The sequence below is a fragment of the Anopheles cruzii genome, chromosome 3 (assembly GCF_943734635.1).
Source record: "Anopheles cruzii chromosome 3, idAnoCruzAS_RS32_06, whole genome shotgun sequence".
Lineage (NCBI taxonomy): Eukaryota > Metazoa > Arthropoda > Insecta > Diptera > Culicidae > Anopheles > Anopheles cruzii.
Window position 1 is genome coordinate 80027828 of NC_069145.1, and position 16084 is coordinate 80043911.

At 42.5% G+C, this 16084-nt stretch overlaps 2 protein-coding genes across 2 annotated transcripts; both read right to left on the bottom strand.

Annotated features, from left to right (window-relative positions):
* Positions 1-6197: 6197 nt before the first annotated feature.
* On the bottom strand, positions 6198-9612 carry LOC128273646 (protein quiver). The gene is made up of 5 exons (XM_053011661.1): positions 9579-9612; positions 9281-9331; positions 8634-8687; positions 7614-7760; positions 6198-6433 (listed from the first exon to the last, which is right to left on the bottom strand). The coding sequence occupies exons 1-5, from the start codon at positions 9610-9612 to the stop codon at positions 6198-6200; spliced, it is 522 nt and encodes a 173-aa protein (XP_052867621.1).
* A 3660-nt stretch (positions 9613-13272) lies between these two features.
* On the bottom strand, positions 13273-15594 carry LOC128272286 (uncharacterized). The gene is made up of 2 exons (XM_053010064.1): positions 15455-15594; positions 13273-14979 (listed from the first exon to the last, which is right to left on the bottom strand). The coding sequence occupies exons 1-2, from the start codon at positions 15485-15487 to the stop codon at positions 13273-13275; spliced, it is 1740 nt and encodes a 579-aa protein (XP_052866024.1). The 5' UTR covers positions 15488-15594.
* Between the last annotated feature and the right edge of the window lie 490 nt (positions 15595-16084).

The following is a 16084-nucleotide window of genomic DNA, read 5'->3' on the forward strand; positions in this document are numbered from 1 at the left end:
TTTATTCGCTGACCAACGTTTATGATATCACACAAAAGTCACTGGGCATAGAAGTGAAAAAATAGTTGACTTATCGACAATCGTCGACTAGAAGTAGTTTTATTCTATCTACGGGGTAAAGAGTTGTTATTAAAGGTCTCATAACCACACACATCATAACGAAGCGGAACTGAAACACTGAAACATACCAAATGAATAAAAAAAACAAAATATTCTGGCAAACACATATACCATCGAACGAAATATAGATCATGCTACAAGCTAGGAACATATCCACAAAAAGGAACAATCGTACGAGAAGCGTTTTTATCGAGAGGCAACCCAGAAGCAGCTACGAAGATAAAGCAAAACAGAAAGCAACAGTTCTACGCAATGGCGGAAAACATGCAATATTTCAACATTTGTTCGAAGTATTGTTTCTTATATTATTCAAGTGTGTCTGTGTGAACTGCTGTCACAGCATGGTTTTCATGTGTTGAAGATAAACCACTATTCTAGAAACGGCAAGTTAGTGTTACGGCAAGAAATAGCTTCGTCCAATTATGTGATCTGTTGGCGTTAGAAACATGGTTCTTAAGCGATGTAGCGTAAAAACGTGTAAGCTGTGAGCGAATATCCTAGAAGCATCCTGTGGCCATCTTCCGTGGCGAACGGTGCTTCCTTTTATTGCGCGTAAAATATTTTCAGCTTTGAGCTCGCAAGCCTTAAGCGTTGTACGTATGCAAGGTATGGTACCATCCCAAAAGCGCTTGAAAATAGTTCAACTTTGTTGAAATGGTTTTACTAAGATACGGTTGAACCGGAAGCGAGACTGTGAGGAGTTCTGGAGCAGTAGTTGTATATCTAAATTTTGGGTGGCGTAAAAATAAAACATTGGACCATGTCGACGGGTCTGCGGGGTGGACCCTTTGTTTGCATTCGAATAATGATCCGCAAACACAAGTTTTCTTTTTTAAATTGCACTTGCCATGCCTCATTTTTTATTAAACATATGCTAGTTTAAGTTGTAGGATTTGTGTTTCGTCTTCTTCTCGCATTCTTTTATCCACGTGCGTTGCGTCATAGCTCATTTCAAGTGTTTTGTGCTGTGGTTATGCTTTTCCTACTTTCCGGTTAGCGCCCAATTTAATTTTTATCGTAAAAAACATTTCAAATTTCGTTTGCCTGAACTTTCAGTGAACTTTTCAGCAAGCGCCTAAAGTGCCTTCTGCCATTTTAAGAGATTTCCAAAATCGTATCCATTTCTGTTCATCAATTAATTCGCAAGAAAACGATGTCAATGCCCCCTCATTGCTAGTCTCGTGTGCAATCTTTCCACAATTTCTTTTGAACCCTAGTCGTTAAACCGTAACAACCACTTTGTAAAATTTCTACTTCTAATTACTGCTCAACGAACGTTACAAAAGAGATTGTACGCACTTGTTGGTATGTTTGGCTACCAATTCGTTTTGTTTCGACCTCTGAAACTTTCTTTGAAAACTTGTGGACACTATTCGTTGCCAAACAAAAAAACTCAATCAAACTATGCATGGCTCGACAAAATCCACAACAAGGCTTTGAGATGCGCTTAATGAACTAAGCTCATATATAGTATGTCCATATCCAATTGGTCGCAGCGAATTGTATACCGCAGTGCATGTATTGCAGTGACTCTTTCAACAGGTGAAACGGAAATTGTAAAAAACAATTTAAAACTAATTGAAAAATCTCTGCAGATAGTCAACTTAATGAACCGAAAGACCAATATATGCAAATATCGCTTGAACTATCGCTATCGCGTTGTGGCGCATAATTCGTCATCGTCCTTCATGTCAATGGTACCGATGTAAACGCATCTGTAGAATCTTATAAAAACTGGTCAACATTTCTTGGTCAAATTGCGGAAATTGCAGCACTATTTCGATATTGTGCCTCTTGTCCACTTTCAGGTTCCCCACTTATTTAGTTATGTCTATAGTTGTTCGTGTACTGTGTGTTTGTTGTTTTCAAATTGAGCAGTAGCAAAAAAATACATTGATTAGACAGTGTGTTTCCCACATTTTTCTCAGTTTTACCGAATTGTTAGCTGTCGCTGTCATGTTGTTAAAGTCTGACTAGCGTCCTTCGATCTTCGAATTCAGCAAAAAGGATTTTGGACGAAAAATTATGTGAAGTATACGAACGGACCAAAGAGTTGCAATTAGATTGAGGATTAAATGACGATAGAAAAATAGTCATCCTTATCCGTTAGTGGCGTACAAACGCTGTGAATATCATTATTTAAAGCGGTTTTTTATTCAATCGGTGAAAATGGCTACTCTAAGAACAAGACAAATGAGCAAATGATGAGTAATGGTGAAAAAGACAATAGTTAAAGACAAATCTTTGAACGGAGTTTTGGGCTAATTGTAAAACTCACTCTTTGCGTCACGATGGTGCTGTTTGCTTTGGACGGCCTGTTTGGTAACTTTTGAGACCACGACCACATTACATGATTATTTGCAGTCCTCAACTCTACAAACGTTCAACGTTCAGAACTGAACGAATCGTTTAGGAAAATGTGAAGAAAAAGATTGAATTCAACTCGCTTACTCATTAACGTTTATCAATAGGTTCACATTGGCCATCTGACGTGTTACGTTAGGTGCACGCTCCCCGTTGTCTATGAATTGAATATCAATTTCATTCCACACATCGCTATTAGGCAGCACACTTTAACATTCGGCTCTCGACTTTTCCATGCGCTTTTCAGTATGCCAATGGCACCGATGGCTACAGCTTGCCAAAAAAGCTCATAAGATATTCTTTTTCAGTTCTCTTACAAAGAGCATTTAGGGAGTTATTGTTTCGCAAAAATCGTTCACTACCCTTTAGCACTGTAGTCGCTAGCGTTTTTCAGCAAGATCGAAGCGTGGAAACATTCACATTTTGTGTATTGCTCTTACGAATTTTTGCCTTCTGCAATATGAAGATCAACTAACTTCTTTCTGTTTTATGTACATCGTATAGCGGGATTTTATGAAAGGCGAATTAATCTAATCGAATCAGAGCTGAATAAAACAAGCAAAATACAATGTCTGCTCTACGTTTTTAGCCTGCTGAACGTACTTAGGTGATGGGTGACAGGCTATAAGTTCAAAATGAGAACCGAAATGACCATATGGGGCAGCAAAATTCGCTCCGTCTAATGTTGCGTCTACGTGCAAGTTGCACCTGCAGTTGTCTTTTCAGTTTACCTCGAGCATCAATATTAAGCAAATGTATGAGTTTATTGTGCAGAATGTGTGTGTGTGTGTGGGGGTAAATACAATGTGTGTATATTAATTTGCTGCTATCTATGTATCGGCATTTTATCGTTACACTGCTTCGTAGGTCGTTTTTGCGCACACTGCAAATGGGTTGTCGCGTTTTGCGCGTATAAAAATTGCTATGCTTTTGTATCAAAAAACTGTCTACAATTGGCAGAAAACAACGAACGAATGGGTAATCTAGGCTAGCTCTAGGTGTAGCAGATTAGCGAAAATTGTTTGGATGCGCTATCTAAGTAGGTAGTCAAGGTTCGGGGTATCCAATGTTTCATTCCTATATCTATGTGATAGATTTTGGGAGTAAAAAACAAAACCAAACCAAACCATGAAGTAGGCAAACGAAGTTTCGATTACGGATGCTTCACAAAAAACAAAAGAAAACCTTATGAGTCGTAAGAATCCAAGAAATGTACACAGAAAAAAGAAGGGAAAGATTAGAGTTACGAAAATAAAATTGTAAAACAAGATCATTAGACACGAACAGAATGTGCTTTTTGGTTAGTGTAGATCGTGCACTCAATAAAAAAAATTGCTCCATTCTAGCCATTTATGCTCACGCTAATCATTGCTTATCACAATCAAATGTTTGGTTGTGGAAATCTGTGTTCTCTTTTTTCACTGTCCATGCCGAACGGTGGTAGGCAATAGATTCTAAACTACTGTATATGTACAATAGAAGGTGGTTGAGATTGGTATTTGATACTTGTTCAATCCGTTCCGAGGGCAAGGTATAGAGTTCTGTCAGTGCAGCAACAGATAACAAAAGTGATTTCCGTACACGTTTAGAACATGGAATCTGTGTTTTATGCTTCTCCTCAACGGCAGTTGGTTCGGCCGTTGCATGCCATGTGGTTCAATTTACAGACTAGAGGGTCCAAACTTCGTGCATCCCGATAGTGAACGTAAAAGTAACGAGTGCACTAAGCACAGTTGACTTAGCCTGACTAACAGTTGGCTAAGCATATTGCATACGCCGCAAAGGCAGTTGCTTTTTCGCATGCTATTGAGTGCTAATATTTGGTAAACTATCTACATGTTTGAAATGTTTAGATCTTTGCATGTAACAACGGTGTAGTCATTGAATGATAACCGAGTACAGCACCTACTTTTGTTGTTAAATTGAAAAAATTGGGTTTGCCTAGCGCTAGTGATAATTTGGTTTCATTTGGTCTTGTACGGTTTTGATCAAACTACTTTTTGCTGTATCTATAATTATATTTTGATTCCATCGATTCCGTTCGATTTTATCACCAATTGATAGCAGAACATTTCATTCGATTTGTGCCCATGAAGGAGAGTGATGCATACTAAATTTCACATTTTGCAGAATGCAACAAGTAATACGAGTAAGTAGTGCTTGTATTGCACTATTCTTGTAGTTTTGGTCAAAATTTACAAGCGTTGTTATTGGTATTGAACCGTTTACTTGGAAAACGTTTAACCAGATACCTCTATCTGTATATGCGACTCACATAAGAATCGTTTTCAGAGAAAGAGAGAGACAGGTATAAGAAAAACCATAACTGTTTGCCGTCGACAGCAATACAATTGCAATTAATTGTAACATTTGTACATACCGAAACAGTGTATGTATTGTGAATTAATGGCGAAGTAATTATGCACTTGTAAATCAATAATATGGTTAAGAAATTGATCAAAACATTATTTATAAAAACAAATTTATCAACGTAGTTTTGTTAATTTGTCATGCATCACTGTGGTAGATCGATCATAGATTATTGCGCGCGGGAAAAAGTGATATCTATCGAGAGGTTAAGGAACAAAAAGTTATAACGAATTGTAAGAACTCGGAAATTAGTATGAAACGGCTTACAAAATGTCTCTAGAAACAGATCTAATATACCTCCAAAGGTTCAATTCATAGAAGAGTGAACGAACGAAATGATATCATGTTCAGGCCAAACAAAGGCCCAATAAGAAAGATCTTTTATAATAAACTTGTACAACTAGTAAGTGGGCAAATGTTGTTATTTTATCAATTGAAACAAAGAAAAAGCCAAATACTACGTAACTGAACATCGATACTACAGGATAGCCAACCTGGGCTGTGAAACCGAAACACGTTTAATAAAAGCAAAACCAAGAAACGATGGAAGAAGAAAAATAGATCTAGGATAAATAGATAGAGAAAGATAGAGAAAGAGAGAGGACAAAGATAATTGAAGGACCTTCCTTCAGATGGCTGGTGGTGCCGGAAACTAAATTAAACTTTTGCTACCATTGAGTTGAGCACGTGCCTTGGATTGAGTGTCTTGCCGATGTCATTCATTCGTAAGGAATAGCGAAAACGTTACATTGCGTGGAGAGGTCCGTTTTTGACCTCCCCTAGCCTTATCCGGCGGGAGTAGACCCTAGCCTACCCTAGAGTACATGGCGTTCGTGGACATCGTGGATAACATTGCGTTCGACCTTGGCTGTGATTCATATTCATGATTGAGAAACGTGTGCTCGGTCGACAAGTGTTGTGATGAAATGTGTCTCTACAGGACGTCTAACGATTGCTTGCGGTCCCAAACATGGATAGATGTTGGGGCTAGTGTAGTGATGTGTGCGTGGATACATTGAATGAATAATATTGGAACCAGAGCCGATCGAACTGGCCAGGAGGAGCAGAAACATAAAAAGTCAGGCGGGCGTTGAAAGCGAGAAATAGTACGAGCGGAGCGGACTACGGAGTTTTTGGTAGCGACGAAGTAAAGTCTTTCGATTTGCCTCGCAACCTTCACAGCAGCACAGGGCGAAGCGTGGTCAAAGTCTCTCGGGCGGGGCCGCTGCATGTCCCAAGCAGGTCAACATTGCGAAAGCTGTCCCTGGGCAAGGAAGTGGAAGGAATTCTATGGGCCACCAGCTCGAGAAACTTTCCTGTTGCTTGTTGTTTGCTGCCAAGGCTTACCGAAAGACCCTCTGCACTACTTGTAACAAATAAACGGCGAGCGCACTGCCGACGCACGCGTGCATAGTGAACCGGTGGTTCGCGGTGAGCAAGCTTGGGCTGGAGTTACACATATCTTCCTCACAGAAACACATATGGCCATTGCCAGAACTTTCCATCATACACACATGATCTACCATGAACAGATTAATCTGTAACTGTGACGTGCACATTCGCCTCACGACCTCGTACGCTACGTTGCGATCGCGTTTAGGTATGGTCGACGTGCGATCGTTCGTTGAACGTCCATCGGGGGTTATAGGTTAGACGAACCAGGAAAACCCCCGCGGTGACCACAAATCGGGTTGCAAACCATCGGAACCATTGCCGATGCAGAGTTTTCAGTTAAATTGAGATCGTAAGTAGAAGAAAGTGGTTCCGGTTGAACCGTTTGCAAGGTTAGACGTACGGACGGCAGCGCCGGCACATTAGTGCGGGCCATGCAACCCATAGTGAGAGTTAGTGTTCCGGTTACACGACATCAAGTTCACGTACAATACAGTTCCAGACGATCCGGACGTTGGACGACACAACGGTGTGTGGTAAATGGCGTTTGTTCATTCGGTTATCAGAATTGTTTAGTTTTGTGTGATTCCGAGATATGTGTGTCAGTGCATCCACAGTGGTTTGCAGGTTTTTTTTGGTCGTGGATTGTAGCGTATGCGTAGCATAACGTGTTCGTTTGGCAGACATAAAGTGTATAAGCCAATGTACAGTAAAAGTTTGATATTACAAAAGATTGTAAATGCGAAAATAAGACGAACCCATTAACATGGTACAGTAATAGAGATAGAGAGAGAGAGAGAGAGAGTGTGTATAATAAGGTAATATCGAAACGTAAATAGTAGAAGAAATATAAAATTGAAAGATAGTTCAAAACAGACGTGTGTACAAAGGGAAAAGAGAAGAAGATAAAATACTTGAATTAATACCGGCTTTTCTTTTATGTCATATTAAAGCTAGACTATAAATGCGTATATTTGTTATAAAATTGAATGAAAAGGTTTATGATGTGAATTAATGTGAATGATCTGAATGTACAACAAAGAAAACATTGTGTGAAACTAAGTAATAGTTACAGAAAAGAGAATGTAAATTTGAATTCAACAGAGATGTAATATTCGATATCGAAAACATAAACACATCCAAGTGGGTATGTATCGATATCAAACATTTGTTATTAGTGTTTGTGATATAGAAAAGCATTTACTAATCGTTTAGATTAAGATTGAAGAACATGTTTCCGCTGGGGAAAAGGAAATTTTCCACTTGAGAGATACCCAAAACCAAAATGAAGCGCTTCCACATACTTGAAATGAAGTTGGAACATATTTTTTGCTCAACCGGCTTGCGGTCGGCCGATGGGCACTTACGTGTTCTCGAGTGGCGCACCATTTTGACGCAACACCCATTGCAGGTCATTAGGGGCGGTTGATCTCGGGGCAGCGCGGTGTAATTGAAGGGGTCCTTGCATCGAGCATCCGTCCAGCTATCACATTCGTAGCAGTAGATTGAGCGTGCTTGAATCCGGATCGTATGGTAAAATGAAAGAGTATTACAATCACGAATCTGACCGATTTCGAGTACTGAGAGTAGTTCTAAACTAAGCATGCACACTGAAAGACCCAACATGTTTTAAAATCTAATGCACAGTTCAGTGACCAAGTGTAACAGTAAATGCCAACAGACAGTATAGAACCTAGTAAGCGGCGACTCATCGGTGTGTGTTATTCGTTGCGAACTCTGATCACTTGAAACTCCTCAATGTGAGTTTACTTCCAAGTGTTTCATGCTTCGCAGTTCTAGCCAGCGTCGGCAAAACACTGATCGGAAGATGAGTTTTCTGAAAACATTTTTCCCAATCCATCAATGGCCCGCCGATCAGTGTAAACCGAGAGTGTAACGAGAGGGACGCTTCGCTTTAATCCCGAAGCGCGACCGGAGATTGATTATAAACAATGATTCTTCCAATAGCAAAGCCAGTGGGAGGTTTCTGAAAGGCCGAAACATTTTATAAACAAAACTCGACGCAATAAATAAACGAGTAACGAGCGCCAATCGAGTTGATAGATGCAAAGCAATGCGAGCTACACTAGGGCGGCAAAACGGGCGATGAAAATTGAGTTATCGCATTCTTCTATCGAAAGCCAATTGGATGGCTTGTGGCACACATTGCATGCAAATCGTATTTCTTTCGATTGTTTTCAAAGTTTTTATGGGCACTAAAATAAACAAAAAATGATCGGATCGGAAACGATCGTATCAATGAACGAATGGTAGAAGGCTAGCTCTTTAAAGCACATCTGATAGAACGAAAGCGATCTTTTAAACGATGCTAGGAAATTTAATATGGACCGATAGTGACTTGGAAATGAGTTAGTTGTTTTGCTTACTTTGGCACTCGGCGGAAACCTGTGGGATCCAAAACCAAAACACTCCCACTAACGCTACACAATGTGGTCATTGGTTAAAGGTTTTCCGTTTTTTGTTGTTTTTGGAAGCAAAAATGCATTCGAATTAGTACGTGCACGCGAGCATATCGTTGATTTTCCAATCCATCGATTCATGAATTCATGAATGGAACGATTCCGGGGACAAAGCATGAATTGTTTATGCGAGCGTTCCATGCGTGTCGAAAGGGAAAAAGGGGGAAAGAATGTTAGAACCAGAGGTACATCGCTGTGGATTGATTAGACTGTTCGTGTAGTGGGTTAAATGTGTGGTGTAATAAACGAGTGGTTTCATTTCGCCGAATGTATTGCAAACACGTAGTTGATAAGAAGCGGATCGCCTTGCGATTGTTTTCAAAGAAACAGGGTTTCCATTAGACACACAAACTGAAGGGTAACAGTAACAAAACAGAGAGAATCAGAGATCAAATTGAATAAAGAAAACATTGAACCGAGGAACACATGACACATAATGTAACTTGTACACTGTACAAGAAGCCAGCGTCAACGAAAAAGACACTAAAGTCAGCCAAGCAAACACCAAGCTCATATCAGCAACCAGAAAATAATACAACAGAAGTGAAACTTACATGGAAAACAATTGTCTGCCGAACCAAAATAAGCGCACGAAATGAGTAAAACTTTTGAAATGAAAACAAGGAATACAATTTATCAAACAATTGTTGTATTTAATAGAACAAAATTCGTAGTCGCCAGTGCAAAACAATGTTCGAAGCTCGATTATGAGTTGATTAGTGGTATTACTTGATTCTGTTCTGTAGGTAAATTGCGGCAAAGCTGCCCACGTCAAGTGTGTCTGTGAGTGTGTGTGTGGTTTTTCCGTTTGTATCAAATAAAATGCATGAGTCGTGTTGGCGCAACAATTACCTAGAGAGACTATAAGCCACTGCTTTCGTTCCATTGCTACAGGGATCTATATTGTAAAAAGCCTATTCTAAAAAACAATGATGATTCAACACGACGTTGAAGACTCGATTCGCCTACTTCGGCAATCCTTTGGCATCGGAGGACCGATTCCGCTGGAAAGCTGAACACTAGAGACGTCGAGCCAGTTGAAGCGAATTGGTCAGGACAAAGTAGCGACGATCTTGTAGAAGGTGTAGTGGCACCGAGTGCACGTGGAGGACGCGAATCGTAGAGAAGAATGCAAGAGAGTAGAGTGCCACAGAGAGCAGCAAGTGCGCTCGAAGCGGAGAAAGCGCAACCTTTCCAGAGCAGGTTACGGAAGTTTCCTTTTCCCGTGTTTTCGCTGCCGTCCAGGACAAGATACAGACGATGGTGGTGGTGGCATCGAACTTCTAGCTGATTCGACGGGCCAGATTATTCATGCACTGCTAGACGTGAACCGAGCGTGCCACATAAAACCGTCATGATTTGTTGGCCGCAGGACCAATTATTGATTTCAGGCGACACGCTGGCGTTACGCCGCCGATGATGTTCAGCAGCTTCTGGTCCGAGCGACAGCTGCTTCGTTATGGAGAATTGATTTTTTCGCTAACTTTTGCACTTGGCGTCTTCTTTGGCCCTTTCTGCGCGTCTCACATATCACGGACACATGGTTCACTGATAACCACTCAACAATGGGGCACCAATATTCACTTCTTTATCGCCAAGATTCGGCTAGAACGGAATTATAAACATTGTAGTTAGATTCGATGCACTGTTTATAACTTTTCAGGCCAATACATATTCTAGAAACGCATGGTTTACGTTCAAATATTGGATATGTATTTGGACCCATCGTTTGGGTCAGCGGCTTATCGGGACGCTAAACTTCATGCTACGGAACGGGCTAGCGAACGGCGTTTTGTAGGGCGATCACCATCCGCAATGCGACATTGACAGTTTGCCACGGCACGGCACTGGTTCGCAGCACCGCAGCTGCCGCTACTGGGTTTTCCTTAGCCGGTCCGAGGAACTCCCGACCCACGAGTGTCAACTGTCAAACTGCGAGCAGGAAGTTGTAGTGGTTGAGCATTTCTCACCGTTCTCCCAAAACCGACCGTAGCATAGATGGAAAAGGATGTTGAAAAAATGATTGTACAAAGAAACGAAGCACGAAAAAGTGCTATTACGGTGGCACGTTTGAGAGTGGTGATGCTACATATCTTTTTTGGGGCGTGCGTTAATAGTGTTCAGACAGTGCTAAAAATATATACCACTTCGTCGCACACGTCGTCGCGTCGCACACTGAATACGAACGAAGCGCACTTCTCGATATTCTGTCACCATTTCATAGGCAACTAGATTTACTCTACTCTGCCTCGTTCGAGATCAGCTCGCTATACAGTCCATCAGCAAGTTTTCACAACATTCTTACCGCAACCTATGAACTTAAGCCACGAGCCCGTATTGCTTTCTTTCGTTTTCACCGCACGTATCGCGCACTCGTCACGTCCTGGTCGGCGGGAGGCTAAATCGCAATGGTAAGCTACGGAGATTTTCACATACAGCTCTGTTTGTAGCAGAATCAAGTCAACCTCGTCAAAACGATGGAACGTCCTCTCGCAGTAGAAGCCCATCAGGTTTTCGCTCTCACTTCTCTCGCGGTCTTCTCTGAAATGGTGTTTCTCCCATCAGGAAGAGGGTTGAGTGTTGAAATGTGACACTTGCTACGGAGCAGAATTATTTACTGTTGCTCTTGCAGGGACCAAGAGAGACAGAAAGCAATACTCTATTGTGTATTTGAGCACCAGTGTGCGGATAGAGTATTTGGCCGTCGTTGTGCGGATAATGAGTACAAGTTACAAACAGGTGAGAATTAAGAGTTTGACAGTAGTTTCCCTCTCCATATCTAGCCGTTTGAAAATGAAAACAAACTTTGCAAGCAAATTCGAGAATGATTAATGTTTGTTATTATAGGATGACAGTTATGAAACTCCGTGTAATTGTGATTGTAATTATGCTTTAAGCAGTAGAACATGACAAACCATCCACAATTTTGTACAGCACGAAGTGAAATTATAAGCGATCACAAGTTGCACGCTAAACTTATATATACGTCATATAACCGAAAATTCAGTTTCTTTAAACGTCGACAGTTAGAGTAATTTTTTGTGAAAAATGCTCCAACACGTACTTTGAGGCCGTCATTGATCGTCGCACTGAGGTGGCTGCGTTACGATGTGTACCACAAATCAGTTCAATTTATGTATCTAACGAAAACATGCACGTTTCCCATCCATGTACCAAACGCCCACCTTACACACGAAGAAGAATGAGCTGCAGTAAGTGATCGTAAATCAGTTTTAATCGAAGTTCGGTGCACGTAAATTCAGTCAGCGATTAGTATAAACTTTGCATTTGTTTATGTTAGGTTTTTTTCTCCCGCAAGCTTCGCTAGCTCGTTTGCAGAGTGTGGCGCAATGATGTAGTGAAAAAAAGGAAATTAAAATGTGACCACTTGCTGTGTACCATTTGGCGATGCTAGCGCCCTCTGCATTTCAATATGGAGGCGCATGGTATTTGACTATACATGGAGGCGCATGGTGGTTTTCAAATCGATTGGAATCGCTTATTTTATTCAAAGCGGGTTGGCAAAGAACAATATGCCAAATTGAAACGGTAGGTAGTATTATGTGGATTGCTGCTTAAGGAATAATCGTTGGAAGTATAGTTTAAGCAAATACTAGAAAAGAACCATTCATGATTTATTGATTGATGACGAAAGTCGCATATGGGTTTAATCCTTGCCAATTGCGTCTCTCTCATAACAGTTTTGTGATTAGGTGACTACGTTAAGATTGATGAATAATGAACAATTCTCGCGTGGCAGCTACCAGAGCTCATAGAATGTAAACATAAACACACTGTGGAGCTCATAAAGACTACATAATCTGATGGTTTCGTCATATCTTATGTTTATTCCGTCATATCAGGGCACCGCTTGTGTGGTGATAGTCGGAGGGGAGCGACATAGCCAAGGGCAGCGTCATCGGTGTCAGTCGTCATCGTTCCTACCATTACCGTCGTATGATCTCAGCTATATGATATTTATTTTGCCTCATAGTAGTAAACGGCGTTCCCTCTCATTCATGCCAAGCCACACACGCCCAGACTTAGTTGAACGAAAGTAAAAAACCACCCAAACTCCGTCGCTGATTCATTCACGCCCGGCCTCGATTATGGTGTACAATCAAAACAAATGGTTGGATGGTCGGTTTATGCTTTTTTCTTCTTTCCGACCTGCACCATGTGTACCGTCAATAGGACGAGTTATTTATGGTCCTTATTCACTACCGGTTGTACGATGACCGAGGGGGCCTGGCGTGGGTTGCGATCGTTGTTGTTGCAGGTGGGCAGATCCAGTACCGAGTAGAAAAAACAATAACATCCTGCAAATGGAAGAACTGCCCAGGCACTGGCTCTTCAATGCTCCGAAGCGGTATTCGTTTCGCCTTCCATTTGCTTGGTTGCATCTGGCATGGTACTCCACACCATTTACGCTACGAATCCACGCCTTAACCGAGCTCGCCTCTAGAGTGGTAAGGTGTCATTAGCCGGCTAATGGTGAAGCATTGTACCATGGCATGATGAACGCATGGTGAATCCATTCGTACTGTCACAGAATACAACAATCCGAATCGCTGCTGCCCTTGCGCGAACCGCGGGAATACTCGGTTATCTTCCAGTAGCTGTTCTGCTCCGTGAGCGCTCGCTCGTTGCCGGTCAGCTGTAAGACTTCGTGGTTGTTATAAAAATCGTAGTCCTGGTCTTCGCTTGGTATCCGCGAGCACAGCAACGCACCACTGGCATAATTTTGTAGGCGAAAATATTCGCAATCCTCCACCGGGAGCAGTTTCCAACGGAACTTTGTGTTCGACACGCTCTCACCCTTCGGTGCAACTATCGGAAGTCCGGTTCCACTTTCGCCTAGATAGCCGCTGATAGCAACACCGCGAATGCGAAAGCAATTTCCATCCTCGAGGGGTTCGAATTCGATCCGATTTTTGTCGGCAATGTACCGCGAGAAGCCAATATCCTTGCCAATGGCTCCGAATTTAAGCAGAATCCTCGAATCGTAACGCGAAATGGTTACCGTTTTCCAAAGAATCGATATTACCACCGACGGCAGGTTGGTTCTCAATCGCTCCAGATCTGCCCGAAGGCTGGCTGTGGCAAACCCCGAGTCCGACATCGTTTGTTTGATGCGATACGCCAACAAAAATATCTCGGGCCGATAGATGTGGTCGTAGTGTTCCATTTGGCCATACAACACCCGGTAGCTAATGATGTCGTGATCAATACGCGAAAGGTGAGAAACGAACTGCAAGATGTTGTTAAGGTTCCTGACCTCTCCCTGGTAGGCTCGCTTCAGCAGCTCGATCAGAATCTCGTCGCATAGATGATGGAACAATCTACCGAGCGGTGCTGTTGCTTGAGGATCGTTTTGGATTAATAGGACAGTCCGCTGAACACAGGGAACCATTTCGTTGCGTACAGTTTCTAACCGCTCACGGAACACATCCTCGTGAAGGGACGCTACTGATTTATCCGGTCGCTCTTGAAGTGCGTCTACCACGAATCCGTAGATGAGAAGACATTGGGGCTGCTCGTAAAAGGTACCGCACTGCTTTAAATGCCGCACCAAGTACTCACATCCCGACACGAACGTTTCTGCTGAGTTTGCCTTGTTCTGCTTTCGGTAGCCACTGAGAAACAGCAAGATCTTCATTAGGTTTCTTATGTCGCGCTCGAACACGGCCTCAACGATAGACGGTAGCTGCTTCAAGCTGTTCTCGAAGGAACAGTACTCATCGTACACCTTGTCGTAGTTTTCGTTCCGAATGTGGCCGATGCATAGTTCCAGTTTGTGCTGGTTGCGTTGATTGCGGAAGATGCGGATCTCGCGCATCGTTCGATCGAGCACACGCTGCATGGCCTGGAGCGCTGGCTCATACTTGATGGCATCAGCGAGGAAGTACAGCCCTTTGCTATCATCTTGCGAGTCGATCTGCTTTCCAAGCTCGAAGACGCGACCACCGCGTTTGTTGAGCTGCGCGTACAGATCCTTGTTGACGAGGTAGATTTTACGAAACTGACCGAAAAGGTACTGGATTAAACTGTGCAGCTCCTCGATTTGGTACTTCCGCTCGTCGACTGCGTTCATCCATTGCAGCTCGAAGGAAAGCGAGCGACCGTTTTCGCCTAGCCGAGAAACCCCGGACAGCTGTCGGATGAGAACGATCATCCGTTCGATCGTGCTATAGATGTTATCCAGATCGTAGAACGATGTGTCGATGCGTTCAACGGTCATTGTGCCCAACAACTAAAATGCAAAGATGCACAAAAATCAAACGGTTTAAGAATAAACATTGAAACAATTATAATTTGCTTAAAAAAAATACTTTTCAAATAAATTTACTTAGAAATGCGGCTTCCACCATGTATGAGGTTAGTGGATCAGAACGTGACTTTTTCTAACATTAACACGAACCCGTTCGATGCGTTTTGCGGCCACTTGGAAGTCATCAATCAATGTTTGCTTCTTTTGCTGACCCGAAGGAGTACTATAAATAATCTTTCGACGTGCGAAATCAAGCACCGCGTAGAAAGATGCGCCCTAAAGCGGAAAACTAACGTGCGAACGGTGCCAATCATATTTTTCGAATGCTTTCGAGATCCCAGAAATAAGCTGCCGACAAAGCATGAAAAAAGAACGTCTTCTTCACACATTCTAAAGTGAGCACTTTGGAATTCGATCGGACCCTGTTTACATTCGGACGAAACGGTTCTACGCTTACCGGCAATGACCTCTGGAATGTAGGAATACACATGAATATGTTGAGTAAAAGTCCCTAGAGACCGACTCGCGTTCGGTCGATGCGCCACCAAACGTCTGCAACTAAACGCCAGCGATCACGCCTGGCTGCCGCAGGCCATCATTCTTGTTAGGTGACATCCGCCGCAGTAACGGTGAAACAAATTGGTTCAAGGTTCCGCGTCGGCTGCGACTGGCTTTCACAGCCAGCCGTTTCACGTTTTGTTGATCTCTATAGTCTCACTTTGCTTGCCCCGACTGTGGTATTCAAAATGTGTGAGCCAACCGCCAACAACATCGGTAAGAAATATTTTTTGGAGGTAAATACTGAAGGAATGAAAACCGATTCAAGCCTTATGGCCAGCGATAGAAACATTAACCGGAGTAAGCATTCGGGCTTTGAATTTGGATTTTATTCGCACTTCAGCTGTCCATTCTCCTAGGGCCATCGCTGTTTCAACCCAGTCCAGCCGCGGCCAGGCGTTCGGAAATGGCGATCTGAACATAAACACATCATCAACTTCGATCACTGTTTATTCCATTACACGCATAAACTCGGACTGGCCTTGCTCAGGTTCGCGATCGGCGGTCAACCTTGTTTGCGTTCTAACGA

What these genes read in the sequence shown, in the direction of transcription:
- LOC128273646 (XM_053011661.1), bottom strand. Translation starts at nt 9,612, where the DNA reads ATGGAACGAAAGCAGTGGCTTATAGTCTCTCTAG. An exon ending in GGCAGACAATTGTTTTCCAT is followed by an intron (nt 8,688 to 9,280) that starts GTAAGTTTCACT and finishes CACATTGTGTAG; the next exon opens with CGTTAGTGGGAGTGTTTTGG. An exon ending in GGTTTCCGCCGAGTGCCAAA is followed by an intron (nt 7,761 to 8,633) that starts GTAAGCAAAACA and finishes TCCGGATTCAAG; the next exon opens with CACGCTCAATCTACTGCTAC.
- LOC128272286 (XM_053010064.1), bottom strand. Translation starts at nt 15,487, where the DNA reads ATGTGTATTCCTACATTCCAGAGGTCATTGCCG. An exon ending in CATTCCAGAGGTCATTGCCG is followed by an intron (nt 14,980 to 15,454) that starts GTAAGCGTAGAA and finishes TTTGCATTTTAG; the next exon opens with TTGTTGGGCACAATGACCGT.